This window comes from Lithobates pipiens, unplaced genomic scaffold (assembly GCF_037356315.1).
Source record: "Lithobates pipiens isolate NorthernLeopardFrog02 unplaced genomic scaffold, aLitPip1_a1.2 Scaffold_18, whole genome shotgun sequence".
NCBI lineage: Eukaryota > Metazoa > Chordata > Amphibia > Anura > Ranidae > Lithobates > Lithobates pipiens.
In genome coordinates, this window is record NW_027507758.1 from 11,747,534 (window position 1) to 11,763,603 (window position 16,070).

The following is a 16,070-nucleotide window of genomic DNA, read 5'->3' on the forward strand; positions in this document are numbered from 1 at the left end:
TCACACTTGTAGGACTCCAAAGTTGCTCCAACTTTGGAGGGCAACTTTGACACGACTTTGGCTTTGACCAGTGGACAACCGTTGCATGGCAGAACATTCAAGTACGACTTTCATGCAACTTCTGAGGGTTAACATTGAAGCCTGTGGCCCTCAAGTTGCACGAAAGTCAGACCGAAAAGTTGTACACAAACTACTTTGAAGTTCCTGCAGCTGTAAGTTACACATATATGAATGGTTATCATTAGGAAACATGGGAAAGGACTTGTCACGCGACTTTGATGTGAATGGGGCCTTAAACTATTACTAAATATATAAAAAAAAAAAAAAAAACAACATATTAAAAACATAGCACAGAAATACTTGTACAGGTTCAATGGATAGAAAGAGGAACAATTCTTCACCAAAAATAATAAGGTCTGTCAAAGTAAAAAAAATATTGAGTTGGCCCTATGGCTGTGTTGTCGGAAGACTCTAAACAAACTTTTACGTTTAAAAACATACAGTACCAGTTGTGCAAAAAATAAAGAAGACAAAAGAATGAGCGGCAATAAGAAAAGAAAAAATAAATAAAAAAAAAAAAAAAAAAAAAGGGGGGGGGGGGGCATTAAGCAAACAGGTACAAGCTGATCCAATGTGAAGGGCAAAAAACCACATTTCCAGGCTACCTTGTGGCTTTTTTCAGCAAAAGAGTGCAATTAATGTATTTTTTGGTTTTATTTTTTTGCAAAGGCAGTAAACTTAAGAAGAAGTATAGGCAAAACTGTTTTTTTTTTTTTCATTTTGAAGGGAGGATTTTTAAAAAAAAATATTTGCCGCCATTTATGTCCCATTGGAGAGATTTCATTTCACTTCCTGTCCTATATCCAAACAGGAAGTGAGAGGAAATCCCTGGGGGGGGGGGGGGCCCAGGTCACCAGAATTAATTTTCCCCTTTATTACTTTTCTGCAGACAACCCAAAATTTTGGCTTTTTTTTTTTAAAATGTATTTTTTTTTTTTTTTTACTTTTGACGATAATGGTACAAAAAACAGGACAAATAAATAGAGATAGTGAATCTCCCTAACGGGGGCACAGACCACATTAAAAACAAGATAATTGTTCTAAATCGATCTTTGTCCAAAACTTATTTTTTTTCTTTTTCTTAAGTTTTGCCTTTAAATTATCCTTTAAGTTGACCACCTGCTCTTCTCCCCGATTCTGGACAGCACAGCAACAAATATGTCAATGGCTGTTAAAAAAAAAAAAAAAAAAATTAAAAATTAAAAAAAAAAAAAAAGACAACCCAAGCCTGCCGACCTCAAGGGACGAAGTGGTCAGACCGGTTGAGTAACTAATGTGATTATTGCTATCCCAACATGATAAAGATTTCAGGCGTTGATGGTTTTATCTTTGGAGGTTTGTTTTGGCTATTGGCGCCTGAGACTTGCCAAGCCTTTTGCATCAATAATAAAGCAGCACCACTTAAAGTGGGGTTCCACCCTAAAGTGAAACTTCCGCTCATCGGAACGCTCCCCCCCCCTCCGGTGTCACATTTGGCACCTTTCGGGGGGGGGGGGGGGGTGCAGATACCTGTCTAAGACAGGTATTTGCACCCACTTCCGGGCATAGACTCCCATGGGAGTCTATGCCTCTTCCTGTCCCGCCGCGCTGTCTGCTGGGACACACACGGGTCCCAGTGACAGCGCGGAGATTTCCTATTGCGCGGCGCGGCTCGCGCATGCGCAGTAGGGAACTGGGAAGTGAAGCCGATTCGTTTCACTTCCTGATTCCCTCACTTGGAATGGTGGCGGCAGCAGCCGAGGGCCGAGCGATCGATCGGCCTCGGCATCGCTGGAACCCGGGACAGGTGGGTGTCCATTTATTAAAAGTCAGCAGCTGTAGTATTTATAGCTGCTGGCTTTTAATATTTTTTTTTTTTGGTGGAATCCCTCTTTAAGTCAGCTTGTACCTGCATAGTAGTCATGTTAAATGGAGAGGGGTCTGGCAAAAACGGCTCATAGATATCATGCACTCATTAAAGGGCATCAAACTCCCCAACATCAAAATGTTGAATACAATGTGGGCCAAAATGACCAGTTCTGGTCTTCTAGAGTTTTCAGCGGACCAGTAATATGGTGGCAAGACAAGACTATGGACTACTAGTCAAGGCACATGATATTTCAAAGAACCTGAACCCCTCCATGATGACTAAGCCCCTCAAAAAAAAAAAAAAATAAAAAAAAAAAAAAAATAATTGTTCTGCCACTCATTCATGACATGGACATCTCAGTACACATTTTGTCACAAGACAGTGCAACTAAAATACAATCTACATATATACAGGACTCCACAGTTCTAATAAATTCAAGTATTTTCGTAAAAGAAATTAAATGGACACAGAAGGCAGGGAGCAAAAATGTCACGTTTTGCCAAAGGCACAGATGTCATCTGAATTTGACATCGAGGTCTTCTGGCAAGACCTTCACTATACGTTGTCCAGTGTAGGAATGTACCACTCAAAGTGTCATCATGGCAGAATGTTCTTAACACTTGGTCCAACTTTTCTCCAAGAACATTTGTCTTTACCAACCATTGCTTTAAAAATACGTTTTTTTCCCAACTCCTAGTCAACAAGTCCCAAGATCTCATTAAAATACTTAAAGATGTCCCAGGAAAAAAAAAACAGTGCAGGCGTCTTCACGTGTCTCCCATGTTATTGATTTTATTGTACTCGTTTAGAAGCTGTTCGTACGGAACCGTTTCCTCCGTATCGTTGCTGGAAAAAGACGACTCGTCTAGACAAGTAAACTCATCAAGTCTGGTGGGAGTCTCGGGGGGGTCATTATTTTCCTCTATGGAAGATTTCGATTTTTCCTCGTCCTCCGATAGATCACATTCCTCCTCCACATTCACGAAAGTAATGTTGTTTTGGAAAATCAAAGGCTTGTAATCTTTGGTCTCCCAGGGTTCAGATTCCTCCTCGCTGATCCGGTCTAATTGGTTGATGAATATCGTGGCCTCCTTGTCCTGGAGAGGCCTCATACTGTTGGGTTTCGGAAGGCCGTTGGGGAAGGTAACCGCGTCAAATCCAAGACTGTTGCGTTTATTGTACACCACCATCATCTCCTTCCTTTTGTTGGGCACGCTACCGGGAAGTTCGCCGTTGAGGATTCTCTCTCTACCATTTTTCAAACCATTTTTGCCGATCTGCTTGATCAGATCGTTGTACGTTTCCTCCTTTTTGGAAAGGAAGCTTAGAATGTTTATATCCTGGGAACCCGTCATGGGGACCTGTTTGGTTTTCTTGGTACATGGGTCATTCTCAAAGGACCCTTTCCTTCTTTTCCGCCTCTTTTTAATGGCTTTGTGGACCTCCACAAACATGCTGACCTTCCAGTTTATGAACAGGGATAACCAGGCAAGCCCAAGATAGATCCAAATCTCTACAAAATATCGGTACAGGACGCTGTAAGTCACCTTTGGATTCACTCCTGAAATATTAAAAGAAAAATCGAAAATTTTAGATTTGGATGTTGACCAACAATGAACTCATTACTTTGCGTGAAACATGTGAAAGGTCCTTTTCAGTCACACATCAGACTTGCAAAACACTATTTTGCAATTTGGGATTTTTAAAGGAAGTACATTTTTGGCAACTGTGCATTTTTCGATGACTTGGATACAAGGAGGACACTCATACTTGCAGGAGAGATGCATTAGCAAAATGAATACAATTTTGGAAAGACTAAGAATCCAAAAAAAAACAAACAAAATTTGTCAGGATATTTGGAACCAAGTGCTCATGCACACGGGCGTTTTAACCACTTGCCGACCAGCGCACGACGATGTACGTCGACAGAATGGCACGGGCAGGCAAATGGGCGTACATGTACGTCCCTTTAAATTTGCCGCCCTGCCATCGGGAGCGCCCCGCCGCCGGCGCGCTCCCACGTTGGTCGGGACCCCCGTGAGTCCGATCGCGGGACACGCGGACTCGATCGCCGCGGGCATCCCCGCGATCGTCTCACGGAGCGGCCAAATGAAGAAATGCCATTGTAAACAGCATTTCTCCATTCTGCCTAGCAACTAGTGACGCTGATCTCTGCTCCATGTGATTGGAGCAGAGATCAGTGTTCACTAAATGAAAGCCCAACCCCCCACAGTTAGTAACACACCCCTAGGAACACTTAACCCCTACACTGCCACCCACTGGTTAACCCCTTCACTGCCAGTGTCATTTACACAGGAATCACTGCATTTATATAGCAGCGATTACTGTATAAATGACAATGGTCCCAAAAATGTGTCAAAAATGTCCGATGGGTCCCCCACAATGTCGCAGTCACAATAAAAATCGCTGATCGCCGCCATTACTAGTAAAAAAAAAAATAATTAAAAATTATTAATAAAAATGCTATAAAACTAACCCTATTTTGTAAACGCTATAACTTTTGCGCAAACCAATCAATAAATCGCTTATTGCGATTTTTTTTACCAAAAATATGTAGAAGAATACGTATCGGCCTAAACTGAGGGAAAAATTTTTTTTATATATTTTTGGGGGATATTTATTATAACAAAAAGTAAAAAAGAATGTGTTTTTTTCAAAATTGTCGCTCTATTTTTGTTTATAGCGCAAAAAATAAAAACCACAGAGGAGATCAAATACCACCAAAAGAAAGCTCTATTTGTGGGGAAAAAAAGGGCGTCAATTTTGTTTGGGAGCCACTTCGCACGACCACGCAATTGTCAGTTAAAGCGACGCAGTGCCGAATCGCAAAAAGTGGTCTGGTCTTTGACCAGCAAATTGGTCCGGTCTGAAAGTGGTTAAAAAACTGGCTGCAAAGCTAGCTCTGACACCTGGAAAAATCGGCGTTAAAAACTCGATTTTTACCGCGTTTGTGCATTGGCGTTTTTGCGCATTTTTTAGCATTAAGTAGCGTTTTCCAAATTTCCCACAATGCCACAGAAAACAAAGAAAATATGTTACGCGTTTATGCGCGATTCGAGTTTTTACAGCTCTAGCTCCACCCCACAGAACGCACTGGTCCTGGGTTTTTTTTTTTTACAGCTTAAAAATGCCTATGCCATTTGCAGCTCAAACGCCTAGGTGGGCATGAAGCCATAGACTAACATGGACAGCCGTTTTTAAGCTGCAAAAAAAGCTCAAAAAAGCGGCTGTAAAAACGTCCGTGTGCATGAGACCTTAATTACAGGTACTTCTATAGCGCCATCAATTTACGCAGCACTTTACATCAGTGGTTCTCAACCCAGTCCTCAAGTACCCACAACAGGCCATGTTTTGGGAACGTCTCTTAAATAAAATAAAAGTCTAAAATACCAAGCCGTTGATTAAGATTTAAAGCACCTGTGCAAGATAAAAAGGAAAACCTGCAAACATGGCCTGTTGGGACAGGGTTGGGAACCACTGCTTTACATACTTACACTATATTGTCAAACGGCTATGACTAAGCACCGTGTTCGGTGTGAAACATGTCAGCGGCTGTGCAGTTAGTCTGTTTACCAGCCTAGATGCAATGATTTTAATTACATTTTTGAAATAACGTTGAATAATTCAGAGTGCGGCTATCCAGCTACATCTTTTCTACTTCATATATTGTCAAACGTATTGGGGCGCCTGCCTTTACTTGGACATAAGCATTAATGGCATCCCAGTCTTAGTCCGTAGGGTTCAATATTGAGTTGGCTCCGCCCTTTGCAGCTATAACAACTTCAACTCTTCTGGGAAGGCCGTCCACAAGGTTTAGGAGATGTGTCTATGGGAATGTTTAACCATTCTTCCAGAAGCGCATTTGTGAGGTCAGGCATTGGTGTTAAAACGAGAAGGCCTGGCTCGCAGTCTCTGCTCTAATTCACCCCAAAAGTAATCTATCGGGTTGAGGTCAGGACTCTGCAGGCAACTCAAGTTCCTCCACCCCAAACTCGCTCATTCTCGTCTTTAGGGGTCTTGCTTTGTGCACTGGTGTGCAATCATGTTGGAACAGGAAGGAGCCACCCCCAAACTGTCCCCACAAAGTTGGGAGCATGAAATTGTCCAAAAAGGTCTTGGTATGCTGACGCCTTGATAGTTCCCTTCAATGGAACTAAGGGGCCAAAGCCCAACCCCTGAAAAACGACCCCACACCATAATCTTCCCGCCACAAAATGATTTGGACCAGTGCACAAAGCAAGGTCCATAAAGACATGGATGATGAGCGAGTTTGGGGTGGAGGTACTTGACTTGCCTGCACAAAGTCCTGACCTCAACCCAATAGAACACCTTTGGGATGAATTAGGGTGGAGACTGCGAGCCAGGCCTTCTTGTCCAATATCAGTGCCTGACCTCACAAATGATCTTCTGGAAGAATGGTCAAACATTCCCCATAGACACACTACTAAATCTTGTGGATAGCTTTCCCAGAAGGAGATGAAGCCATTATAGTAGCATAAATATGGAAACACCAAATACCTACAAATTTAATGTACTGACAAACCACAAAAACAAACTAACCTGCTACGTAGTCCCCAAATCCAATGGTGGTGATGGTGATGAAAGAGAAGTAGAGGCCTTCGATATAGTCCCAGCCTTCAGTCTTCATGAAGATAAAAGGAGGAATTACCAAGTGCACGAGGACACCCCAGACAATGAAAATTGCCGTACAGGTTATCTGAGCTTTTCTCTGAAAGACCAAGCAGAAGAGAAAATTAACTTTTCGCAAAACAGATATTTAATACAAATTCCCTTTAAAAATCCATAAATCCATTTTTTTTTTTTCAGTACTCAATTGTGTAGAAGCCCAAAACAAAAACAATCCTCCCAGATGGACAGAGGTTGGAAGCAGAAGATAAGAGGGTGCAGCAGGGGAGCAGATGAGCAGCAGGTGACTGGACTTGCATGAAATCCGGAGGAAACCGCACCATGTGTTCTACACATGACATATAGAGAAATAGAGTCACCACCTGCTCTGCTTCCCATACATTCCCAAAACCTTGTTGCAGTTTCTCAGAAGTGATGTGTTATTCTACCTCATGGGACACCTAGGGCTAGGCTTAATTCCCCCCATGGGACACCTAGGTCTAGGCTTAATTCCCCCCCATGGGACACCTAGGACTAGGCTTAATTTCCCCCCCCCCCATGGGACACCTAGGACTAGGCTTAATTTCCCCCCCCCCCATGGGACACCTAGGACTAGGCTTAATTCCCCCCCCCCCATGGGACACCTAGGACTAGGCTTAATTTCCCCCCATGGGACACCTAGGACTAGGCTTAATTTCCCCCCATGGGACACCTAGGACTAGGCTTAATTTCCCCCCATGGGACACCTAGGGCTAGGCTTAATTTCCCCCCATGGGACACCTAGGGCTAGGCTTAATTTCCCCCCATGGGACACCTAGGGCTAGGCTTAATTTCCCCCCATGGGACACCTAGGGCTAGGCTTAATTTCCCCCCATGGGACACCTAGGGCTAGGCTTTATTCCCCCCATGGGACACCTAGGGCTAGGCTTTATTCCCCCCATGGGACACCTAGGGCTAGGCTTTATTCCCCCCATGGGACACCTAGGGCTAGGCTTTATTCCCCCCATGGGACACCTAGGGCTAGGCTTTATTCCCCCCATGGGACACCTAGGGCTAGGCTTTATTCCCCCCATGGGACACCTAGGGCTAGGCTTTATTCCCCCCATGGGACACCTAGGGCTAGGCTTTATTCCCCCCACGGGACACCTAGGGCTAGGCTTTATTCCCCCCATGGGACACCTAGGGCTAGGCTTTATTCCCCCCATGGGACACCTAGGGCTAGGCTTAATCCCCCATGGGCCACCTAGGATTATTATTATTTTTTTAAACGTGTTTTTATTGAGTTTACAGATTTATGGGTAAAACAATGGGTGTTAAGTAACCTTGTATAACATCATCCAATATCATTGACAATCGTCCGCACAAAGTGTAATAAGCTATGGTAAGATAAAAAGGTAAGGAGGGAAAAAGGGGGTAAATTCCAACAGAAACTTATTAAAATATTATTCATAGTAGACCCCTTTCTAGTAGTGCTTTGAGGGGAGAGTTGATGGTCGCAGTAACCCCAGCAGCCCCTGCGAGGTTTTTTTTTTTTTTTTGTCTGCTCCAGGCCACCTGTGGATTGCAGTGGAAAGTCATGGAGGTGGTGAAGAAAAATTTAATGTGACCAGTATCTGATGCAGCTACAAAAAAAAATAAAAAAAAATAAAATGTATATTGTATTTTGGGTAGACTCCATCATACAGAGCACGTCCTTAATAGTCAACTATATATGCGAATAGATGGGAGAATTTATAAATTTTTTATGAAAACACCTTTCGTGAAGACCACTACCCCAATGACTGCTTGGGGACTTGGCTTATACCTTCAAAAGGTCTCAAGATCAGATGTTTCCAACTTTGGCGTTCGCCAATACAAGCCAGTTTGACTCAGACGTACGTCCTTTTGAGTTCAAACCATCTGGTAAGCCTTCATCCTATTGGTGGCGGATTACTCACCTTCACATATTGTCTCATCATCCGTTCACTAAATTTGATGTTAAAATGATGTCATGAACACTTGACTTATGTCCCTTTAAAAGGGTCATTTGGTTACGCCACATTTTTGGTCTCTCATGGACTATGTTTATTTATCTTTTTTCCTTTTTGATTCTTTTTTTTTTAAATCACTGTGTATTCATTCATTTAGAGTATCACATTGTTTGTATTGATACGTGTGAGACCTATTCAATGGTCTTTGTTCACTTGAAATTTTAGCGCTGCACTTTTACCTTTATTACCCCTAATGGGAGCCGCTGTGCTGGGGGCTTAGGCCATTCGTCCCACCAAGAAGATCGTTCCATAAAGTTTCATTGGGGCTATGGGAGGTGAGAACCCCCGAACAACATAGGTGCAGGCACAGCCGCTATAATGGCCTAAAGTGCGGTAGGGGTGTCTTGTCGGAAGAGAGTATTGATGACAGATAGTATATCTTATGACAAGGAACTTATTACTAATGTGAAATATCTGGTGTCACTATAATCCGGTGTAAGCCTCATATGGATAATTAAAGACAAGGGTGGCTTTTTTTTAACCCAACAACCTGTGGTTTCTTCCTCGTATTGAAGAGTGCATATTTTTGCTATGTGGCCACGTGGGCTAGGTTTTATTCCCCATGGTCCACGTGGACTATATTTATTCTCCCCCATGGACCACAGACTAGGTTTTATCCCCCATGGTCCACGTGGACTGTGTTTACCCCCCCTCCCCCATGGGCCACAGACTAGGTTTTATCCCCATGCACCATGCAGACTACATTCTACCCCAACTACCACATAGACAATGTTCTATTATGTTTTCTGTGTCAAACGTTAAATATTCCAGGCATTGGTACTTTTTTTTTTTTTTTTTTTTTTACACAGGAGGGTGGGAGAGCTGGGACCCCCAAAAACTTGGGATTATTCCTAGAAAGGCAGGTTAATAGCAGCTAGAGAATTTTACATGACTGGAAGGTCTGGTGTATGGCATACAGCGTATTGATTCTTACCAGCGTGACTCCTCTCTTAGTCAGGAACTGGCCCAGCCTTTTTGCTCGTCCTCCAAAAAACTTCCCCAGAGCACTGATCCAAGTCAGGCAAAGCGGCACCCCGAACAAGCCGTAGAATATACAGAAGAGGCGCCCAGGTGACGTCTTGGGAGCGATATTGCCATAACCTGAACAGAACCAAAAACGGAGAAAATTACAAAGACGCAAAAACAAAAAAACAAAAAAACAGCATTTATAAACTGGCTCTGAAAAAAAAAAAAAAATCAAAAAAAATAAAAATAAAATAAAAACACGACTGCTTAATAGGACTGAAAAAAGAGGAAAAGCTGCGCTTATCAAATAAAAAACTAGAAGAAAGCAGCAACCCAAATGTTATACTACATTTGGCATAAAGGAAAAAAAGAGTGGGTTGCGCTACAAAAAAACTACTAAACAAAAAAATGCACCTACGTGAAAAAAAAAAAAACTCCCTAATAGGACTGCTTTTGGTTTTAGAGATCATTAAAAAAGTGAAAAAGAATGCTTTAGTATGCAGTAGAACACCTACACACATACATGGAATGCATGAAAGGATTCTCAGAGGTCTACAGGCTAGCTAAAAAGACAGAACAGCAGCAGCAGCATGCTGAAAGACTTTCCGCTTTGTATTCCCTTTACTAAAGTGAAACCAGAGGCAAAAAAACTTCTCTTAGCCATTTTGGGTAAAGTCTGCTACATACTAGAGCTGTGCATCTTCACTGGTCTCACGACCCGATTAGGATTATCACGTGAACAATTTGAAGCATCAGGATTACTGCCCATGGTTTTCATCAAATGCAGCCTCACCAGGGCCCATCAAATGCAGCCTTCACCAGGGCCCATCAAATGCAGCCTCACCAGGGCCCATCAAATGCAGCCTCACCAGGGCCCATCAAATGCAGCCTTCACCAGGGCCCATCAAATGCAGCCTCACCGTTGCCTGGATCACACAGAGCAGCGATCTCCCGCTGTGTCACAAAGCTTGGATTTGAATATCCTGGCGGCCACTGTCAACAAAGTCCAGCCCTCCTAGATCGGCCCCTATGATCGACGCCACACCGATTCAAATTTCCCTGCATTGAATCAGTGTGCCATCATTGGAGATGGTCTAGGAGGCGGAACTTTGTTGTTACAGCAGCCACAGAACATTTCAGATCCAAGCTCCATGACACAGCGGGAGATCGCCGCTCTGTGTGACACACACAAGGAGAGGAGGGAGGGGAGGACTCTGACAGTGGCGCGCTGGGATGACGTCATCGATGCAATCGCGATTCAGCCGTTCTCTGCCTCAATGCAGAATCGTTTAAGGCTGAATCACGAAAAACATTAATTTTCAACATCCCTAGTTTTTTCTTTCAACCCAGCAGGCTAAATAAAAAAAGAAATAAAAAAAAAAAAAAAAAAGAAGGACAGATCACTGTACTAACACTTCTGATGTTAGTTCACCGATCTCCCCTGCTGAGCTATTGTGTTCTGACAGGGGAACATTGGCTGGCTGCGAGTGCGGATCGGATGCTGGTTTTCCAGCCTGTTTATTTGCTAGGAGCCGACTTTTGACAGACAAGGAGCTGTATACACGGGCCGAGAGTCAGCCGGTTGCTGTCAAAAAAAAATTTAAAAAATTTCAGCCGATTTTAGGCCCATGTACCCAGTATAAAAGGAGGGTATAACCCCCCATTTGATCCTGTCCCATAGCCAAAACAGTGAGGAAATCTTTGGTCGTCACCAAAACTAGTGCCCCTCCATTTAATGATTTCCCACTATGTCTGTTCAACGTTTGAGAATTTTTTTAAATATCACTATTAGAGAGAATGGTCACCAAAACAAAAAAAGAGAGGGCCAATATTGATAATGGGGATACAGACAGCAACAACATGATCTTAAGAAGAAGAAAAAATAAATAATAATAATAATTATTATTATTATTATTATTAATAGGTATCCTTAAGGCTGGCCATACACCAGTAGAACTTTATTGAAAATTTTTAAAAGGAACTGGATGCAAAGATTTTCTCAAAACGAATGAAATTCTAACCATGAAATGTTTTTTCCCCCCCCATGGAAAAAAAATTAAATTATATTTATTGTAATGCGCTTTTTCTAGGCACAAAAAGAATCCTTTCAATACATCTGGGATTCCATTCAAGTAGAAGCCTGGACGGAAATCTTAAGAGCCTTCAACAAAACTCATCGACTCGGGGATGGTAAGATTGAATGCGCTGATCAATGAAGTTTCAGTATTTCCATACGAACGTTCAAAAAAAATATATAAATAAATAAAAAAATAAAAAAAATTCTACTGGTGTATGCAAAAAAGGTTTGGTTTCAAGGTCAGGTTGTTTCTCACACTTACCGATTGTTGTGATGACGGTCGCTGCAAAGATAACCGCGTTGGCCCAGTTCCAGTTGTTGAAGGTGGCGTTCCCGGTAATGGTCACCCCCTGACCGGCAGCATTGGATACGGTCTGCGGGTGAAAGGAGAAAAGGAATTATTTCATATGGTCCTTGAACTTTCTGTTCTCTTTGTTTCTCGTACTGATGTTATCTACAAACGAGCTGGTCTTTATGTACAGATTACATCAGAAGAAAAGATTTGGAACAAGGATTGGGAAGATCTGTTTGTTTTTATTTTATAGATATTCCAAACAGGTAGGACATGAAAACAACAAGGGAGAAACTGCCATTAAAACAAAAAAATAAAAATACACAACCAAAAAAAAATAAAAAAAAAAAAATAAAAAAAGAAGTAACAGAATTTTTTTTTTTTCTGCCACCAATGATGGAGTACCATCACAAATCCAAGTAGAATATTCCCAACACACACGTTCCTGAAGTTGGAAGTACCGTATTTGCCGGCGTATAAGGCGACTGGGCGTATAAGACGACCCCCTATTTTCCAAGTGAAAACATAGGTTTTGGGCAATACTCACAGTATAAAAGACTACCCCCCTTCTGAGGCAACGCCATTTAAAAAAAAAACATTAGAACCATTAAAAAACACAAAGCAAGAATGCCAACTACTCATCCGCCATGCTGGGATATGTCATAAAGTAAATCAAACAACAATAATAACACAAACAGAGATCTATTGAATGCCACAACTCTGGAAAGTCGAATTTTTCACTAACCAAACCTATACCACTTTTGGGTTACATTCTATGGGAATTGTCCACCAAAATGCATTTAATAAACCCCCCTGTCATATGTCCCAAATTGACCTGTCCCTCTTGGGTGCCTGGGACCTCAAAGGCAAAACAGCAAGATGTATAGTAGTAGGAGATCAGTGAATGGATTTACCCAGGGAAGTATGGTGAGCGGTGTATTATTTTAATGAATACAACGCCTGCTTGGATTGGCAGAGGCTGTAGCATCATCAGCCCTTGCCTCTCTCTCTCTCTCAAAGCCAATCTGAGCAGGCTACTCTATGTAGCCTGCTCGGATTGGCAGAGGTTGTTACTCCAATCCAAGCAGGCTCTGTATTCATTAATAGAATACATCGCTAGCCGGGATTGGCTCAATGGCGTATACTGTTTTTAGCTGAAGCCACATACAGTATTAGCAGACATTTGGGGGCTGACATCCATCGGGCAGCATTGTATACCCGGCGTATAAGACGGCGTATAAGACGGCCCCCAATTTTTGGGCATTTTTTTTTAAGTGTAAAAGGTAGTCTTATACGCCAGAAAATACAGTATATATCAACTGGTTCTGCAGCGACTAGCCAAAGCGAGGACATTCAAGACAAGACGCAAGTCACCAGCAGACCAAGGATCTCCAGCGATCACATGACGCCCGATGGTCCTGTAAGGCTCTGAGACCTTGCCATCGTAGCCATGATGTGATCGCTGTACAAAGCTTTGGACCCATTCTGGAGCTCCTTGGTGTGCTGGTGACATACTTCTTGCCATGGCCAAAAGTACGGTTTTCTTAGTTGGCTGCAGCCAGTCAGAAATTATCTCTTATAAAAAGGAAGAAAAAAAAAAAAGAAAAAAAAAAAAAAAAAAAAAAAAAAAAACAACACACAACTCTTGTTTTTGTTACAAGGTCAACATATAAATGCTACAAACCTATTGGAGATTGAGATATGAAAGCACTTTCTGGAGTCCCTCCTAATTGGCTTTTAAAGCTCCTGCCGCCCATGTAGTGGGGGAAAAAAAAAAAAAAAAAAGAGAAGAGAAGAGGGTGGGCTTTAATGCCCACGTGCCGCATATAAATGCGTCCATGGATGGGCAAACAGTACAGTGACCAAGTTTCTGGTCTCTAGTTAGGATCAGGAGCCAGCAGGTTGGGTTTCCAATATAGCGGCCACTGTGAGACAGACAATCACAACGGTCAACTGATCGAGCAGGCCGTCCCACCCTCTGGGAATTAAAAACCCCCCCAAGGACATAGCGGCTGGACATCAAGGGTTTAATGTAATGGGCAACCTCAATGGCCAATAGGGATGCTTGGGAGGCTGGTGGAGGTGGGCCCCAACTTGATTGTATTTAAAATTGAAATCTTGGACTTGTCCCATCCCATTGATTTCCCAAGCTTGACTTTTAAAGAAAAGTCAAAATTTACATATAATAATTTCAGCTACCTGTATACCCTGAGGCTAATGATTGTTCAGTCAGTCTTGATTTTTTTAAATTTATTACAGGTACTTATATAGTGGTGTCAATTTACACAGCATTACACAGTATTTCATAGCAATAATAATACTATATATATATGTATATGTATATGTGTGTGTGTGTGTGTGTGTGTGTGTGTGTGTGTGTGTGTGTGTGTGTGTGTGTGTGTGTGTGTGTGTGTGTGTGTGTGTGTGTGTGTGTGTGTGTGTGTGTGTGTGTGTGTGTACACACACACACATACACTAAAATAATGAAAAATATAATAAATTATAATATATTTTTCATATATGTACAATATATCTATAGATATACACATATGAAAAATATATTATAATTTTTTATTATATTTTTCATTATTTTAGTATAATATATATATATATATATATATATATATATATATATATATATATATATATATATATATATTTATTAATTTTTGTACATTCCCTGCCCTCAAGGAGCTTACAATCTAAGGTCCCCAACTCACACTCATACACATACTAGGGCCAATTTAGACAGGAGCCAATTAACCTACCAGCAGGTCTTTGGAACCAACGCCCCTAGTGGTACTAGGTGGAAGTGCCAATCACTGTGCTGCCCAAATTATTTTTATTTGTTTTATTGGCATTGCTCCAGTTTAGAACAGGTAAAGGTGATGTTTCCAGCATTGTATTTGCATATTTATGCAAGAACCGTCTCCGCCCAAATGTCACATTATCAGTCATACAATAATGTTCAGCATCACATTAACAATGACGGTGCCGCATGTCATGCATAAAGCGTTCATTTCACAAGCGACAAATTGCGCAACTTTTTTTTTTTTGGGAGTTTATGTTCTGGCACAGCCCATCCTGCACACCACTCCGCTGTGATTGAATCTTAATTGCAGAGTAGATCGTATGGGAGCAGGGAAGGCCGCCAATAAACATGTGACTAGGCTACAAAGCTGACGGTCGTCTGCATCTTTCATGTAAAATATTTATCCCCAAAAAAAAAAAAAAAAAGTTTTCTGTAACTGCTTATAGAAGTGTGAGCTGGAGTTTGGCTTCAATGTTAGTGTATCTAAATCTGCTAGTACATCCAACACTCCTCTCACCCCAGACTGACAATGCTGCTGTCCAAAATGTGCCCCCTGTGCTCCTTCATTCAGAGTGGGGATGATCTATTACAGAAGGTGCATTACTGGCTAGATCGCCCGGTGAAACCAGGGGGAAACCTAAAAGCAAAGAAAAGGAATGCAGCCACCACATCTAATGATTGGTAAGCTGCAATACATGACCATTATGGTTTTGGGTTTAATATCACTTAAAGCCTATTTTGTTTGCTGGCCCTTAAAAAACATTCTGGGCGCCAACAACTTTCAAACGTTCTTTTCTGTGAGAGGAGCCCAGAGAGAGGAAAGGAGGACAGTCTGCCATTTTTGGTAGAGATAATGGAGAGGAGAGGCACAGAGGACAGGAAGGAGCCCCGCTATCTGCGTTGTACCATTTGGTGTTTGGCTCCTCTGTACTTGGCAGGAGCGCAGCCTTCCCCGATATCTGTGGATGTCCATCACACGGGGGGAGGATGACAAGAACAGATATTCGAGGAGAAAGTGCCAAAAACCCTGCGCTGATCGCTGCCGCTCCCAACCATGGGCGGAACGCGAAGTGCTTTCATCTGTGCAATGTGTTACTTGGAAGAGCCCGAGAGCCGAGGCCTCCGAGAAATGAGAGCCATGGACAGCGCATGGAGGAGGAGCCCCAAATACAAAAAATCTAGAAGCTTCTAGTTGCATAAATACATTTTGATATCTGGAGAGGAATCATAAGCCAAAACAACCTGAACCTTCTTCTGCCTGTATCCAGGGCCAGGGCGGGGCGGGGGGGGGGGGGGGGGGGTTGGCAGGAGGGGCAGCTGCCCTGGGCGCTGTGGTA

General features: G+C 42.4%; 1 protein-coding gene across 1 annotated transcript in view; it reads right to left on the bottom strand.

The window, feature by feature from the left end:
• Nucleotides 1-1,597: 1,597 nt before the first annotated feature.
• KCNK5 (potassium two pore domain channel subfamily K member 5) overlaps nt 1,598-16,070 on the bottom strand; it is a 58,149-nt gene continuing 43,676 nt past the window's right edge. The window contains exons 2-5 of the mRNA XM_077490258.1: nt 11,892-12,003; nt 9,521-9,687; nt 6,491-6,659; nt 1,598-3,470 (exon numbers count right to left, since the gene is read on the bottom strand). Coding sequence (XP_077346384.1) covers nt 2,677-3,470; nt 6,491-6,659; nt 9,521-9,687; nt 11,892-12,003 — 1,242 coding nt within the window. The 3' untranslated portion in view covers nt 1,598-2,676. The remainder of the gene's footprint in view (nt 3,471-6,490; nt 6,660-9,520; nt 9,688-11,891; nt 12,004-16,070) is intronic.